The sequence below is a fragment of the Aspergillus karnatakaensis genome (genome assembly GCF_047715665.1).
Source record: "Aspergillus karnatakaensis strain CBS 102800 unplaced genomic scaffold BJY04scaffold_107, whole genome shotgun sequence".
NCBI classification, from domain to species: domain Eukaryota; kingdom Fungi; phylum Ascomycota; class Eurotiomycetes; order Eurotiales; family Aspergillaceae; genus Aspergillus; species Aspergillus karnatakaensis.
Window position 1 is genome coordinate 27842 of NW_027395819.1, and position 16295 is coordinate 44136.

The window sequence follows — 16295 nt, forward strand, 5'->3', positions numbered from 1 at the left end:
TATACTTAATAGGGGCACTCCCCTATCTACTATTTCCCTACCAGTCCCTGGTCTGCTGGATAGTATACGCACGTGATTTCCCTCGTGGGCGTCTCGCCAGGTGGGCTCCGTTATATAATAGTTAGTATCCGTTTATACCTGTTAGTGTCGCTAGGTCCGTCCTAACACTAAAAGTAGTTAATATGTTAAGGGCTTAAATATTATAATAGCATAATCTTCCGTGGCTAATAATATTTCTCTCCCGATAATAGTGTCCTGGGATACTATTATCTTGTCGCAACGTTACTGGTCCGTATTATTCTGCCGCGTAGACTGCCTGGCTGGGTTCTTAACAGAGACTTCTTTTACTTTCTTTAGCTTATATAGGGTATAACTTTATCAAGTAAGAATATTAAAACTTTCTAAAAATTGTTAAAGATTAATATAATGATCAGGTATAGAATCAAGCATAAGTTCATCGCAAGACTAAACCTTGCCTTCTGCAAGGTATTTGTTAAGAACCTAGCAAGGCGGGGTTGCAAGGCAGAACAAGGACAGCTGTCCTAGGAATGACAGCTAGGAAGGAAGGATAGCAGGTTAGTCAGGACTATAGTCACAGGAGAATAGTAGTTTAAGAAAGGATAAAAGCCCTAGGAGGATAGTAGTCTAGAGAAAACAGGAGTCTTAGAAGGATAGCAGGCTGTGGAAGACTACTACCTAGAGAAGGACTACTATTAAAAAAGAATAGTAGTCACAGGATAACAGCTGTTACCCTAGAATAAGTATATTTTTATAATAAGCTATTAGGTAGATAAAAGAGAGCTAAGGTAGGCTATAAACTATATAAGACTATTATAATAACTACTATAGTAAATAGCTAAGTATTAGTAGTTAGGATAGTAGTTACTAAGAACTATTACATAAACTACTGTATTAATAACAGGGAAAGGGTAATCAGGATAATAATTAGTATAAAAAATACTTAAGAATATTATTACTACTATATCTAGTTTTACTTATTTTTTATAATTAATATAAATTATTATTTTAGAGTTATCTTTAGAATAATAATATACTTATATAAACTACTTTACAGGTATTCTATATATAGGATACTTAGCCTTGCCTACTTTAATTAAGCTTAACCCTAACTATAACTAGTCTTTATATTAGTTAAATAAGAAACTATTTAAAAAAAGGATTAAATAAGTTAAGTTATTACAAGCTTATAAGAGGTTACTAGGGTTAGGAAAACATAGAGAGGTCTGTTTTTCTGTAACATATAGATAAAACAGCAGAAAAACTAGTAGAATTTTTTCACTAAGCTAAGAATAGTTAAATACCTTTAAACTAATATTTAAATCACTAGAATAGCCTATATCAAGATCTTTAAGAAATTACTTAACTAAGAAAATGCAGGTAGCTAAGCTACTAGTACCCTAGGGGGTTAAGGAAGTACTCCCCCTAGTTAATAGTTAAGGTAGATAGTTTTACTTTTTAATAATTTTAGAACTTATGAAACGATGCTCTCTATATCTTAGGAAATATATAATTAAAATAATAAATAATTCCTATAGAATTTTATTTATATATATCAAAACTTTATATACTAAGGTAGGTGTAGGGTAAAATTCGATTGTTAGATGGAAACGATCGGCAGGCGGTAACCAACGGTAGGTAAGCGGGGCTCTGGGTACTGACGTTCGCGTCAGTTCGCGCCACTTGGTCTGATTTTCGCGCGAGCTCGCGCGAGCTCGCGCGGGGATTCTGTCCCCTTGATAGACCACAGACTAAGCAACTGCAGCTTGAGGAGCAGCAGCATATGCAACCTACGGAGGCAGGCTCCTGGAACCTTGTTGTATCAAGGAGGCTCACTCAGTCACGCGGCTGCTCGGAGACTAGATACCCCACCAAACTCACCCTGACGAGCTAGGCTGCATGAATCTACCGTTCCACGCCTGGAAACATTGGAAATTCGCTAACCAGCTTTTTGCGTGAGAATAGAAATGTCCCCCACAGGCCTCAGAGAAAGCCAACGCGCCCCCCTTCGCTGCACAGAGTGCGCTCGCCGGCGTGTCAGATGTAGTAAAAGCATCCCCTGCGACAGCTGCATCAAGGCAAATGTAGCGCACAAATGTACTCGAGAGGTGGTCCTAGTGCGCGGAACTCCTGTCATGTAAGATACCCTGCATACTTGCCGAGATCAAGAGCGACTGATAACGGTTTCGCTAAAAGCCGCAACGACCAGGCGGATTTTGAGCAAGAAGAAGCAGAACTTAGAAGGGAGAACTCTCGGTTAGTGGAGCGTGTTGCTTGCTTGGAAGCTATTGTCCAGGGTCGCACCCGTGCGAGATCTGTCCCTACTACCCCTGTCCACCACCTTTTGCCCGAGACAACCCGTCATGGAGACTTTGAAGAGTTCTCGACGATTTTGGAGGAATGGAATATTGGGGGAATTGGCCAGCGGCCCAACCAAAAGCACCCGATCTCCCAAGCAGTCCCTGAAGACCTTGCCTCCATGGTACGGCTCCTCCCCTCGGTGCCAGACTGTCGGGCCCTCGTCCGCTTCGCTCTGGAATCGCTTACCTGGATTCATTGCGCTGTAGACGCCTGTACATTTTCCATGGAGGCTGAGCAGTTTGCGACCTCCTTGGAACAAGGCCAGTTCGAGTGTCTTCGCAATCATTCTTGGCTGGCTGTCTATCTCAGTCTGCTTGTCGCGGGCCTTATATTCATGGATGATGCCGAATTGTTTGCTCAATTGTCGGTCACATTTTCAAGCCGTGACGATGTCGGGAAATTATGGTATCGAACCGTCCTGCGGCAGATGGAATTAAGCGACTTCATCGGGCGGCCATCGCTACATGTGGTCCAAGCTATCGCTATCCTCAATCTATGCAGTCGCCATCTCGGAGAGAGACAGAGAGAATTAACCTTGACAGCGATTGCCATTAGTACTGCCAAGTCTCTGAAGATGCATATGTTGGGCAATGAACTGTCTTGTCCAGCTCGAATCCGCAAGATGGCCCAATGGTCCACCCAACCAAATAGAGAGCTGGGACGCCGTTTATGGTGGTCTCTTGTGATATGTGATTGGTGTGTATGACTTGACCTGGCTATATAAGTGTGCATACTGAGGCGGATCTTTCCTACAGGCTCGGGGCTGCAAGTCGATCGCCATCAATACAAGTCGACCATTTTGACACTGAGCTCTCCGACGGAGCATACGACGTGGTGCACCTCCTGGGCCCGACGGCCATTCACCAACCATTCACAAGCCTACCGCCTATATCCCATCACCTCGCCATGGCCCGATTGGCCTCCATAGCACGTACCCATTTTGAAGCCAACAGTCGCTCCCTAAAAAACCTAAAGGACACTCTTGCAAAGGTGCAGCAGCTCGAAAATCAATCCCCGTTTGTCACACCGCTCACATTTGAGCCGAGCACAGTGCTCCCTATCTGGGCCATCGGACAGCGATACCACTTCTTTTTCACCTTGAATTTGCTGCGACTGCGACTATGCCGGGTCCTATTCCAGACTAACGTGGAGATCTTGGATGAGGGATATGAAGCGCTCCGTCAGTGCGCACTTTCAGCAGCGATTGCGATCTCTGATAATACAGAATTCCCCTACATCTACAAAAAGACTTGGTATTCACGCCTTTTGCGCTTCTTTGTGGCTCTAAGGTATCGCTTGCTGACAAACACCTTATGAAGGATCTTCGCATCGGCTACCATAGCTGCAGGAGTTTTCCTTGCTCTCGACACCCTTAAACATAGACGCACCCAGAGCAGCGTGAGAACAGAGCAGCAAAAGCAGCGCATAATGTCTTGCATCTCAACAATCACACCGTATGCGACGATCACAACGATCTCAAGGGGCGGGTCAATCGTTCTGGGGCAGCTTCTCAACAAGCTCGAGCAGGCTGAAAGTGGTATCCAGTCAGTAGATATAATGCAATCGATATTAAAAATGGGTTGTGGGAGTGTACCATCTGGGCAAACTCCAGGTCAAGACGAAAGCGCTGGTTCTGTCACTGGTTTCCAAGGGCAAAGCAACCCCCAGCTGCCAAATGAACTTTTGGACAACGAGCTGCCAATTATAGATTGGAATATTTTTGAGGACTGGAGTTTGCTGAGTGGTGACGTTCTCTTTTAAGACCCTATTTCATTCTCGGCACTAGAAGACATCGATTTGGTTTACAAATAACAACCGACCGATGTGAGTACTGAAAGTCCAGATACATCTAGTATCGCACTTTCCGAACTTTGTTTGGTATTCAACCAGTGAAATATGTAAGGCAGTGAGTATTATGGCTGCACAGACGGGAGGTTTGATTAGCCTGCTGGTACAGCCACTATTAGACTAGGCAGTGTTTTACGCGTGGGTTCGCGTGGGCTCGCCTGAACTCCCGCGGACTCGCGGGAGTTCAGGCGTAGATCGGTATCAAGATTGGCTGTCATATCAAATGCGTCAAGGCTATGCACGTATCATCATCTTATATTAAGCTTCTGGAATCACAGCGTTGGGATCATCTTTCCTCTTGACAACACCATACTCCTGATCTTCCTACCATTCATTAAATTCTACACTTCACTAAACTATGCCTTCTGTTACCTCGGTCGTGGAAGCCGAAAGGCCAAGTCTGGCTTCTAATGCGAAACGCGTCTATGGCGATTGGAGAGACCAATTCTTCAAGGATGGCTATTACGTGTTTAAGGAGGCGATTCCGAAGGAAAAGGCGACGCACTATTATCAGAGAAAGGCTTTCCAGTGGTTAGAGTCATTTAACAATGGATTCAAGCTGGATGATCGCAACACTTGGACAAATGAGCATCTTCCACGACAATTCAAGAACATGTACATCAACTACTGTGCGGGGCATGAAAGGTTTATGTGGGATGCCCGAGTGTATGTTTTCAAAGGCCCCAAGGACTGTAAAGATAATACATGGTTATGCTAACAGCACAACTCCACGCAGTGAACCTGGTGTGATCGAACCGTTCAAGCAACTGTGGGGCACCGATCAATTGCTCGTTTCATTTGATACCTTCAATATTTCGCTCCCGAATCCGAGAGCTGCCCCTCTTCCTCCCTGGCCGCATACAGATCAGTCCCCTTACAGAAAGGGGCTGTCCTGCGTCCAGGGCATTTTGAACCTCTCGCAGGCCGGCCCCCACGATGGAGGTTTACTTTTAATGGTGGGGTCGTCTGCTTTATTTGAAAAATATTTCGAAACGTTTTCCCCTCGGGAGCGGAAGACCCAAAGCAATCACTACGACTTATACCGATTCCAACCGGACGAAATTGAATGGTTCAAAGAGCAAGGCTGCTATGAGATCAAGATTGAGGCTGAGCCCGGCGACCTGATCCTGTGGGACTCACGTACGATCCACCATGTTGCCCCGATTGAAAGCGACACGATCCGCACAGTTGCATATATCTGTTATGCCCCGGCTGCTCTTGCATCTGCAGATGAACTCAAATACAAGGCTGAGCTTTTTGAGAGATTTGAAGGGACTACTCATTGGCCACATTGCAACATACATGGCCAGGGCAAGGCCTTTATTGACGGCCAACTGGATCCTTTGGAAAGGAACGAGCCGCTGGAGAGGCCAGAGAGAACCGATAAGATTCTCAAACTGGCAGGTGTGATTCCCTACTGAGTATAGTTACCCATGGGGCTGCCCGTGGAGGAGGTCGAATATCATTATTATCCTGCGAAGTCGGCGTGAAACAATCAGCGGTGCTGGCCGCACCCGTGTTTCTTTTTGTATGAGAGAGTTGAATTTTGCGTCCGTTGACTTACATATGATTCAACCGTCCTTCATGATAACCATCACAGACATCTGAGAGATTCCTTAGAGATGTTCTGAACTATTATGAAGAATTTCACAAGACCGTCTGCTATACATCCCTCCGTGCTAATGAAATAGGCTAAGCACCAGGAGGGTGTCTCAATGCAGATATCTCGGCGGGCTTCGTACTATAGTGTACCTGGGAGTCTCAAAAATTTTGATTCGATCGCCAGGTGGGAAACACATTGAGGCTCCATTCTCGTACTGTATCCATTGAGGAAGCGGAAAGGGTTAGATGCCTAATTTTCACTATAAAAAAGCAGACAAATTCATCGCTGGAGAGTTGAGGGAGAAACCCAGAAGTTCAGGATCAGTGGGCCTAGAGGACGGTAGCTCGTAAGCACTATGTGATACACTATACTCTTCAGAACCTTGAGAACGGAAAGAAATCTTCAACCTCAACGACATGAGCAGAATATACGTGAACCTTCAAGTCTCCTAATTAGCCTGATGCAATATACAGCCATTAAACTAAGTAGACATATGTTGATTGGGAACGTCCTGAATGGGATGTCCAGGCGTGTAGCTATAGCAGGCCCAGCTCCAGGCCACGATGACCTGATAGTATGAGCTCCTGGAGCTAGGGTTTGACAACCGTGCTATCCTTTCTGTACGTAGCAGGGGTTCAGAAGCTGATGACGATATGGCATGCAATGGGCAAAATGAGCCTCGGAGATGCTTCGCCCAGACCATACCTCGCTATTATTCCTCTACCTTCTCGATCATTTCAACAGTTTCTTTCTTACCTTCCAGTCCAGCGTCATTGTCAGTTATGGTAGAACTGGAGGTTCTCTTCCAAACGATCACTGGACCCTCGAAGACATCTGCAATTTGTTCAAGAGGAAGGCCGCGAGTTTCAGGGAAGAAGAGGAAGACCACCACGGCTGCTACCCCTATCAGAATACAGTACACAATGTAGTAGCGCCAGCCTATGCTGTCCAAAGCGATCGGATTGACAAAGGAATTGAACATGATTAGCACTCCATGTAGGAAATAATTCACGGCAAGGGTCTTTTGCCTGGCGTGAAACGGTGTGATCTCAGCGGGATAAGCTGGAGAACTCGTTAGTATTGCAAGATATCCATCCACATCGGGCAAGTTCAGTGTAGCTTACCGAATGTCAATGGTGTCACGCCCACAGCATAGTGGAAAAAGTACACAAATATAAAAACAACCACCGTAATACCCAAGGCAGGTAGGCCGGTGGTGTCGAAGGCGCCTGAGCAGGCCGTGAAGGTGATAAATGACCAAAACATGCCAATACAAGAGAAAAGCAGAAGCGGTCGTCGCCCAATGCGGTCAACAAGCAAGGACCCCAGGATGGCCGACCCGAGGTTGAAGATCTGAAGAATGCCATTTATTAGGGTTTGGGTGAACGAATCAGTCACCCCCACTGTGTCGAGTACAAGGGCTAGGTAGTAAGTAACAAGGCCCGTGCCAGTCCACTGAGACAGAAAAGGCATAAAGCATGCCACAGCAGTTCGTCTTCGGTCTGCTTTTGTTGCCCATAACTGTTGCATGTTAGACTGAAAATCTACAGATTTTGAGTGAAAATACACATACTGCCTTCCAGCCCAGGCCGGAGACCTCGGACTCCGCATTTAGGTGCTCAAGCATCTCACTCATCTCGTAATCTATCAGAGGTGAGTTTTGGTTCCCTCCTGCATGCCATCGGGTCAAGATAGCCCTAGCTTCATCGGTTCTCCCTCGGCTCACAAGCCAGCGGGGTGATTCGGGCACACTCCAGATGAATAATAATTGAATCAGAGGGAAAAACCCTTGAAGGAGGGAAGGTATTCTCCAGCTCCAAGTTGAATCTAGTTGATGGAAAGATGCAAAGGTCGACCAGCTAGCACCGATAGCTCCGACATAGAAGACCGTCTGGTATAAACCGCTGACTTTCGCGCGATGGGGCGGATAGGCTAGCTCGGTAATCAATACGGGGGCTGGCACACTTCCGAACTCGCTGCCAATCCCCAGGATAAACCTCGCGGCGATGAACATGGCAAGGTTTTGAGCTGCCGCTTGTAGCACCGCTCCGACCACCAGGATGCAGATTCCGAATACCAGACAGCCTTTCCGTCCGAATCGATCCGCCACCCAGCCCGATGGGAGCGCAAATAGAATCTAGTGCGAAGGGCTAGTGTTAGTCATTATATCAAAGCGCCTGGAAGACATTAAAGCCACCTTTCCAATGGAGAACACAGCGTTGATGGTCCCAAGTAGGGCGGGCTTGGGCTCATTAAAGTACTCTCGCCATGTTGTCAACGCTTGCAAACCATTCATCATGGTTGCGTCAAACCCTAAAGTGGATGCACAAAGAAGGATAACGAGCAAACGTAAATTGAGCCCAAGTAGGTGCGGTTCGAAGACCCAGGCCCTTCTGCTTGTGGGCAGAACCTGTGCCATGTCGTGTCCAACGGCACGAGAGCTCGCCATGATAAAGGTTTTTTCTTGGGGGGCGTGGAGAGTGGTGGTCTTGCCGCAGGAAAAATGCAAAAAGTACTCAGATGGGTAGATCACTGCTATATAAGCTCGGTACTCAGAGGTGCGGGATATTATGGCTATATTACCTGTCGGAGTACTCGGCAGAGGCATAGCCACAGACCATGAGGAACCGGGTCCCAGCGTGGAGAAGCGGGGGAACGACCGCCGATCCAGAAATCCCAGCTGACCTCCCCCCCAGATGTTGGAGAGCGCCTACCATGGGCGGTACTAGCCGAGATTCAGCAGGATGGGTTGTTCCTGTCATATTCCCCCAACCTAAAGCAACCCGGCCGAGCTCGCGCGATAGAATTCAGCTCAGGCGGTTTTAAACGAGGTTGCACGAGCGGGCACGGACCGGGCTAGTCCTGATATTCGAGAAGACTTTGTCCGTAATCATGCAGACGGCAGTATACCACAAATCTCGCGTATATGCCTAAGGGGCTCTTTCTCATCCCAACGTCGTCTAACATTCCTTACGGTGAATATGGTATCGACTGCTAGTCCTTCGCCTTCCGGCCGCAGCCTTGTGAAATCTGCGACAGCTTTCCCGCAGAAGCCAGTCAGAACATATCTGTATTTCGGTAGACGGCGCCCTCCAATAAGTGCTTCACTGATCAAACCTACTCGCCCCATTCGAAGGATTCTAAATGACTCGCGGCCAGTAGGCCTAATGAACTTCGTTAGTTCTTCCCCCTGTGATCTCGAGAACCGAACCAATAAACTACTTGATTGCAACATGCTTATCTTCTCGGTTGAATCCGTGGACTTGGAGCAAAAGCCCTCAAAGGACAGATGTACTTGTACGCTCGTACACCTAGACCACCAGTGGGCTAGCAAGAACTTGAAATAGACCGTTCAACACGCGCGGGAATCTAAAGCTTGTATTACCCGTTCCTAAATCATGGTAGAGATGCATGTGTAGTATCCATCGTGGGAGGCCATCTGGCTCATTCTAGTACTAAGCAAGGTTTGTGCCGCTGTCGACCATGCTCATACTACGGAGACAAACACCGAAAAAAACAGCCCACTCTACTCGCCCGTTTCTCGGTCGGAATTCCAGTGGATCAACTGCATGACCCGCCATTGGAATGTAGCGTGCCGGATCTGCTTACCCCAGATATACAACGGAATCCAAAGGCCGAGAATCACGAAGCTGAAACCTGCCATGGCGGAGAACGCGCCCGCATATCCGTCTCGCTCGACCCATGGATTTGCGTAAAACGACATGAGAAATGTAATGACCGCTAGAGAATCATTTGGTTAACAGTATGCTCTCATAACAGGTAACTTGAGACATACACTTATAGGCGACCTGGCTCACTACGACTTCTCCGGCAATGGGCCGGTAACAGTCAATAGTATATACCACGCTGATCCCGATGGCAGCGCTGCTACCGAACGAAACTAGAACATGATCAGGAGTGAGGCAATGTAATGCGGGTATTTGTCTTACACAGGAACATGCCCAGAATGGCAACCATCCAGTGGGTCTTGAAGTGGATACCCAACCCATACAGCAGCAGCGACCCGGGATAGCAGAGCATTGCAATACCTACGGCGGGGAGCCGCATTTCCGGCTCCCGAATACCACCGTTCTTCCTTGTGGCGCGATTGGCAACCCAATCAGAGAAGAAGCCACCGAAGGGCATGCCGAGGAGGTTTCCAATGATACTGGATATCCAAACCACACCAATCTGCCAGGTGGTGAAGTGGTATGCCTGAGAAAAGGCCGTTGCGGCAGTGGTACCAATCACCACAAATATCCCAATTCCGACTCCGAAGGACACCGTCGACCAGAGCACAGGTGGAAGAATTACAGCAAAGACCGGGCGAATGGTAATCTTCCACAAGGCCTCTTTAGTGAGAGGTGTGTGAACAAACGACATTCGCTCAACGAAAGACTTCTTGCGCGGCAACCTAGAATCGCTTGGGATATGTTCCACTTGAGAGACGGTGGGGTCCTTCAATTCACCGGGTTGCTGGTCGGCTGGATCCACCTCCCGGTGATATGCGGTTTCAGGCATAGTCAAGACGATGAGAAGAGTTGTGGCGAGGACAAGGGCACCGCAAAGATAGTGGAAGGCTCTCCAGTCTTGCGAGATGGACATGAGTCCGGCGACAAGTGGCCCAATAGCGGCTCCATTTGAAAGGGCGGCAGAGTACATACTGGTGGTTTGAGGTGAGAGAGGATTTAATAGGGGAACTGGACCATACACATACGCTGTCATTTTCCCGCGTTCGTGGAGAAAGAAAATATCCGCAATTGTTACAGGTGCAACGCATTCGGCGCTACCTGCGAACCAGGCTGCTATGATTCTTGAGGCGAGAAGGCTACCAAAGGAGGAGGCGCGAGCCGACCAAATGCAGCAGAGTCCGAACACGAGAAAGGACAAAGTATATACCACCCGCCGGCCGTACTTGACTGCGAGGGGCACCCACATAATATTGGCAACACCAGCGCTTGCGGAAGCTGTTGAGAACAGCAGCGCGGTTTTCGTCACGGCGGATGAGAACTTTGCGATCGAAACCGGGTCGAGTGATGCAGGATTTGCTGGGTTCGGGGGATAGACCTTGAAGAGGTCCACGGCGATCTCAACGAGAACAGCCGATGGGCCGCCCGCAAAAAAGTTGACCCATGTCAAGGCTACGCATGTGAGGACGGCGATGTAGACTTTGAAAGGCCGAGACCTGTCGTTAAGATACAGCGTCAATAACCTCGTCAAGCAGAGAAGCAGGAAAGGGACAGTAGACCAACCAGTTCAGGGGGTCATTGGGGTCGGTGGACGGCTGTGGCACCAGGAGCCGAGTGCCTTGTTCGTCCTGAAGTCGCACTCGACCGAGTGTTTCGATAGTTGTAGAAACCATGATCGAATCTCTACTCCACGGTGGTGGGTCTGGGGAACAGTGGAGTTTAGATGATCCCGGGGTGGAATGCTGGGGTAGTAATAGTCATCTTTCTCCCTTCTTCACACCGAACATGACCGTTGCCGACGGACTCAGATCAATTCCGCGGAAAGGCCTCAGATATGTTGTTTGTGTAGGGGATCATAGTTGGCGTTTGGGTTTGTTTGAACTCAGTGGCGTCATGATAAACCCGGCTATACATTCCGCGGAACGCGCGATATGAGCCCAAAGGGGTCATCAGAGCTGTGAGCGATCCTAACTATCGGCTTCAGTTACGGCATTGGCCCCCGGAAAAGCTGTTTGTTTATAATCAGCAATTGCAATCTCCAAGTTCGGTGGAAATGACTCTGAAACACACACACAAACCGCAATTCCAACATGGCAACCAACGGACTCGAACTCCCCGAGGCTGCCCTTAAATCATCAGCCGAACAGGATCCGCACGCCAATCACTTTGGACTCACCTCACCATGGGAGCACTACTACGGGGCTGCCGACACCGCTCCCCAGGGTCGGTTCGAATTCGAACTCGATGAAATGGTCGTCTTTGGCCAGATCCCCCCCGAGATTAGGGGCACTTGGTATAGAATCCTGCCCGATCCTCATTTTAATCCTCAACTTGGGATTCCATTTGTGGATGGCGATGGACACATCAACGCCTTCCGCATCCAGGATGGCAAGGTCTCAATGAAGATCAAATATATCCACACCGAGAGATGGCTTTTGGAGCGAAAAGCTGGTCGTCGCCTGTTCGGTCGCTACAGAAATCCTTTTGACAACCACCCTTGCGTGCGTTTCGCAAACGATACCACGGGAAATACCAATATCATATACTGGGGTGGAAATATTCTGGCATTGGCCGAGCGTGGGCTACCGTACGCATTGGATCCGGATACCCTGGAGACCAGGGGTCCTGATCCGTACGGAGGGCAGACGATTGCAAAGACTTTTGCAGCACATCCGAAGGTTGACCCACACAAAAATCGGCTTGTGACCTGGAGCTACTCTGCGAAGGGCTTAAGCACACCGGACATCTGCACCTATGAGCTCGCCCCTAACGGACGTATCTCGAATGAGCACTGGTTCAAGCAAGATAAACCAGGTTGGCCCCACGATGGCTGGATCACAGACAATTGGATTATCCTATCCAACATGCCTTTCGGGGTCAACAGCGACGAGATCATGAAGGCTGGTGGTGACTACTGGAGGTTTATTCCCGATCAGCCCTCTGAGTTTCTAGTCTCTCCACGCTACGCAGCCTCTCCCAACCACCCAGATTGGAAGCCAGGCGAGTTCCGCAAGTACACAGCTCCAAATGGACTGATCATCCACAGTGGCAACGCATGGGAGGAAGATGGAGGGATCCTAAAACTCGAGAGCCACTTCGTCAGCTTCAACGTCTTTCCCTTCTTCAACCCCCAAGATTACGAGGGCCCCAAGGGGAAGCCCAGCGGCGACTGGCTACGGTGGACGATAGATCTCTCGAAGCCCGATGGAGCTGCACTTCCAACCCCACAGACACTACTTGAAGGCATATTCGACTTTCCAATTTTCGACGAGAGGTTGACTGGGCGCAAGTCGAAGATAATCTACTTGGGCGGCATGATGGCCCCAGATGGCAACCCACGCCCGCAATTCAACGCGGTTATCAAGTTAAACACAGAGACCGGAGAAAAGGAGATATTCTACGCAGCGCCAGATGGAGGAGTTGCAGAACCTGCCTACATACCTCGCGGACCGGACTGTGACGAGGGCGACGGGTGGCTGGTGTTTTACATGGAACGCGACTCGTCGCCCAAGGGCGAGTTGGTGATCCTCGACACCAACAATTTCTCAAAGCCGGTTGCGATTGCACAGATGCCGTTCAAAACCAAAAACCAGGTTCATGGCAATTGGGTGCCAAATCCGCATCCCGACCGGCCGTTGCCGCTGTTGACGGGGCCAGTGAAGGATATTATTCCTTCTACAAAATATTCGCAGCTCAACAGACTTAAATGACGGTTCTTCGCGTAGTTGGCATTATTTGAGTCTAGAAGGTTGTCTTCATTCGGCGTATTAGGAACAATGTCAGCTGTAAATAACAGTGTTTAGCAAAACCAACATCTATTAACGGATGTAACTCCTGTTCGTACTGGGCGAATATATCTTTTTTTCAACAAATACTCCAATATTCATTGATGTTTGCTTTAGTACGGTGCAATCTACCAGTCAGACAGCGTATGTGCCAATGTCATGCTCGCTCCGACCCTGTAAGCGGGTTCTGGCGTGATTCGGGAGGCGAAAATGCATCACGCCTACTAATTGAATGGCTTTCTAAGAACTTGATTAATTCAAGGCGCTAACCTACAGTACCGACGAGGAAACAAATGGAGAATTCGCAAAGAACAATTTATGTATATTGGGTACTGGATAGTAATCTGTTGAAATAGCACGAGGCACGTACAGGGGACGGCGGACTTCTAGATTCGATTCTTCCCTCACCACCCATTACTGCTGGGCTGGAAGAGCAACAACGGGCACAATGACCTTGGAGTCATATTTTCCGCCGAAATGAATTCTATGCTGACCCTCGTTCAAGTTGTCGAGCTTCTTCTCGATATGACTGGGGAAATCCGAGCTTGTATCGATGAACCCTTGCACTCGGAACAGAAGACTTTCCCCAGCCTCGAATTGGATTCCCATTGGCCAAAGCGAGATCTCAAGCTTGACGATCTCGCCCGGTCGGATCTTTTCCTCTCGATCATGTGGGTGATATGGAATCAACGGTGTGCTTTTTTCTGGATGCTGGGCACGATGAGAGGCACGAAGGATGCCGGTTGGTCCGGTGTACTACACAGAGAGTTTGTCAGATTTTTCGACATTATCGAGCGGAATGGAGGGCATAAATAAGCTACCTTGACTGTCTGCGCCATTGGCACGTCGCGTTGAGTATTCACCCCTTCGGGTAGAGCCTCCCAAGGGACATTAACGTGTTCGAGAACTTCTCCTGTTTTGCTCAACTTCCGAATGGACACGTAGACATCCAAATCATCTTTCTCCTCGCACGACACCCAGAGCTCTGCTTTGGAATGGCCCACAAGAGTTGTCGCTTTGTCAAAGGTCAGCACGAACTCGGACGGTTTCGCTTGATAACTGTCGACTTTGTGCGCAACAGAGCTTTCCGTAGGCTGCTGGACACTCGCTAATTTGCCGTTATTCTGCAGATATAAGGCACGATACTCTGTCGATGGGACTGGATAGTCAGAGAATGGGACATCCCATATTGGGCCCTGTCGGATCGTTTGAATCAATGATCTAAATAACCGAAAATGGATATGAACATACCTGCTGGAACCGATTGCCGTAGGTCAGAACCGACACTCTAGCTCGGGGTGTTGTTTCCCAGCCATTTTCAATTCCCTTAAGGTAGCGATCGAAGAAACGCTGCAAATCATCAATGTACCTTGGGGTATAGAGATCAAACCACTCCTGCGTGGGATGAAATCGAATCCACTTCTCCTTCGAGGCGGCGCTCTTCCATCCTCTCACCGTCCCTGAACCATGATTTCCCGAGGAGTAGCTGGCAAGAGCGTAGATAGGGAGCTCGAGCTTACTCGTATCGTAGATTTTGTCAGCCCAGTAGGCGTTGAAGAGGGGCCACTGGTTGATGGCACCACCGATATCCTCGCGGCGGTTCCGGCCACGGATTGTCTTGTTGAAGATAAACGATGCAAAGTTGGTTTTCGGAACACCGCCACGACAGATCAAGTCGCGATACTTGTCGGTAAAGCCTTCCCATGGTGCGATACACTTCAGAGCGGGAGGCTTTTGAATTGCGGTCGCCCACTGCTCGGTTGCAAGCCAGGAATTGCCGCTCATGCTTACAGCGCTGTTACACCATGGCTGCGCTGCGATGAATTCAACGGTATCGTACCCATCCACACCTGATAGCTGTCAGCGAGAGTCTCATGGCATGTGCATCAACCTACCCATTTGGCTTCCTTCAATGTAAATATCACCTTCACTATCCCAGGTGCCTCGGATGTCCACATTGACGATCGCGTAACCACGGGGACACCACTCGGCAGGGTCCGGGCTATATAGTTGATCAGTCTACGTCTCCACATAGCCTCGGGAGATAAAATTTACCCTTCAAATTTCTCTAGTCCTGATGTTGCGCTTTCCGGTAGCCCCAGCCGGAAGGGGATGTTGTCAAAAATGCGGAAGCCTGCGTTGGTACCGTAGTCAGCCTCCTCCCCCTTGCGTACGGCATCACTGAAGTACGTACCGTGTCCATTCTTGCCATAAGGACTCACTGCCAAAATTGCGGGGACTCGTTCGTTCGAGACTGGTCGGAAAATATCGCAGTAGATCTACGTTTCTCGTCAGCCGCTGGTACCTGAAGTTGTTGGGCAGCTGACCGACCTTGACTCCATCTCTAAGCGGAATTTCGACGTGCTCATCAAAGATAAGCTCTTGGTTCAATGGCCGCCGTCCCTCGTTGGATTTCCATCCTACAGGAAGAGTTCGCGTACTCCTCGTCTGTTTTTTATAAGGGTACATGTTGCTTTCGTCCTCTGGGGGTACGGCTGCGACCCAGGGGATGGGTAGACCATCAAACTCGAGGTTTGGCAAAGACATGCTTGGACGTTTGTGTTCTCAATTAGAAAAGGAAATATTAGAAAAAGAAAAGAACAAAGGTACTTTAAGGACCAGTAGGCGCCGTAAAAGTAACCGCGGCTAGTCAAGATATATATTCCTCAATCGGCATCATTTTAGTGTTGACGGGAGAACAGACGGCAAATAGCAAATCAAACCAGCTGTTCTGCTCGAATACCTTCCGCGGAATACAAAGTTCTGCGCAAAGTAATGCAACTGATCGGTTATCTGCAAGGCCCACATGGGGAGGGCCCTATGAGGGGGAGGGGGGTAGCTATGCGATTGACACCATTCGCCCGATCGATCGAGCAAAGCGTAGATTTTCCATGTGCAGATCGCTGACCGGCTTGGTGATGGTCTGTACATACTTAGGTAAAGGAGAAGAGAGAGCCGCATATTCAGAACCAATTTCAAAGGAGTAGGAGG

At 48.7% G+C, this 16295-nt stretch overlaps 6 protein-coding genes across 6 annotated transcripts; 3 read left to right on the forward strand and 3 right to left on the reverse strand.

The window, feature by feature from the left end:
- Window positions 1-2575: 2575 nt before the first annotated feature.
- Window positions 2576-4477, forward strand: BJY04DRAFT_203819 (fungal specific transcription factor domain-containing protein). Its single transcript, XM_073713395.1, has 3 exons — window positions 2576-3075; window positions 3135-3632; window positions 3699-4477. The coding sequence occupies exons 1-3, from the start codon at window positions 2603-2605 to the stop codon at window positions 4138-4140; spliced, it is 1413 nt and encodes a 470-aa protein (XP_073564311.1). The 5' UTR covers window positions 2576-2602; the 3' UTR covers window positions 4141-4477.
- Window positions 4478-4550: 73 nt separating this feature from the next.
- BJY04DRAFT_225907 (uncharacterized protein) lies at window positions 4551-5648 on the forward strand (the record flags this gene model as incomplete). The annotated part of the gene is made up of 2 exons (XM_073718296.1): window positions 4551-4893; window positions 4964-5648. Exons 1-2 carry the CDS (start codon window positions 4586-4588, stop codon window positions 5646-5648), a joined length of 993 nt encoding a protein of 330 aa, XP_073564312.1. The 5' UTR covers window positions 4551-4585.
- An 894-nt stretch (window positions 5649-6542) lies between these two features.
- On the reverse strand, window positions 6543-8279 carry BJY04DRAFT_225909 (general substrate transporter; the record flags this gene model as incomplete). Its single annotated transcript, XM_073718297.1, has 4 exons — window positions 6543-6892; window positions 6955-7351; window positions 7404-7967; window positions 8028-8279. The coding sequence occupies 4 exons, from the start codon at window positions 8277-8279 to the stop codon at window positions 6543-6545; spliced, it is 1563 nt and encodes a 520-aa protein (XP_073564313.1).
- Window positions 8280-9356: 1077 nt separating this feature from the next.
- Window positions 9357-11192, reverse strand: BJY04DRAFT_224961 (MFS transporter; the record flags this gene model as incomplete). Its single annotated transcript, XM_073718097.1, has 5 exons — window positions 9357-9571; window positions 9627-9731; window positions 9781-10493; window positions 10548-11015; window positions 11083-11192. The coding sequence occupies 5 exons, from the start codon at window positions 11190-11192 to the stop codon at window positions 9357-9359; spliced, it is 1611 nt and encodes a 536-aa protein (XP_073564314.1).
- Window positions 11193-11609: 417 nt separating this feature from the next.
- Window positions 11610-13500, forward strand: BJY04DRAFT_212033 (carotenoid oxygenase family protein; the record flags this gene model as incomplete). The annotated part of the gene is made up of 2 exons (XM_073714485.1): window positions 11610-13127; window positions 13444-13500. 2 exons carry the CDS (start codon window positions 11610-11612, stop codon window positions 13498-13500), a joined length of 1575 nt encoding a protein of 524 aa, XP_073564315.1.
- A 218-nt stretch (window positions 13501-13718) lies between these two features.
- On the reverse strand, window positions 13719-15851 carry BJY04DRAFT_224963 (CocE/NonD family hydrolase; the record flags this gene model as incomplete). The annotated part of the gene is made up of 7 exons (XM_073718098.1): window positions 13719-14060; window positions 14126-14500; window positions 14556-15154; window positions 15200-15306; window positions 15360-15438; window positions 15499-15583; window positions 15636-15851. 7 exons carry the CDS (start codon window positions 15849-15851, stop codon window positions 13719-13721), a joined length of 1803 nt encoding a protein of 600 aa, XP_073564316.1.
- Window positions 15852-16295: the final 444 nt, after the last annotated feature.

Excerpts from the sequence above, each read along its gene's own strand:
- BJY04DRAFT_203819 (XM_073713395.1), top strand. The coding sequence starts at position 2,603 with ATGGAGGCTGAGCAGTTTGCGACCTCCTTGGAACAAGGCCAGTTCGAG. Across the intron at positions 3,076-3,134 it reads TCTCTTGTGATATGTGATTG|GCTCGGGGCTGCAAGTCGAT; the intron begins GTGTGTATGACT and ends TCTTTCCTACAG. Across the intron at positions 3,633-3,698 it reads TACATCTACAAAAAGACTTG|GATCTTCGCATCGGCTACCA; the intron begins GTATTCACGCCT and ends CACCTTATGAAG.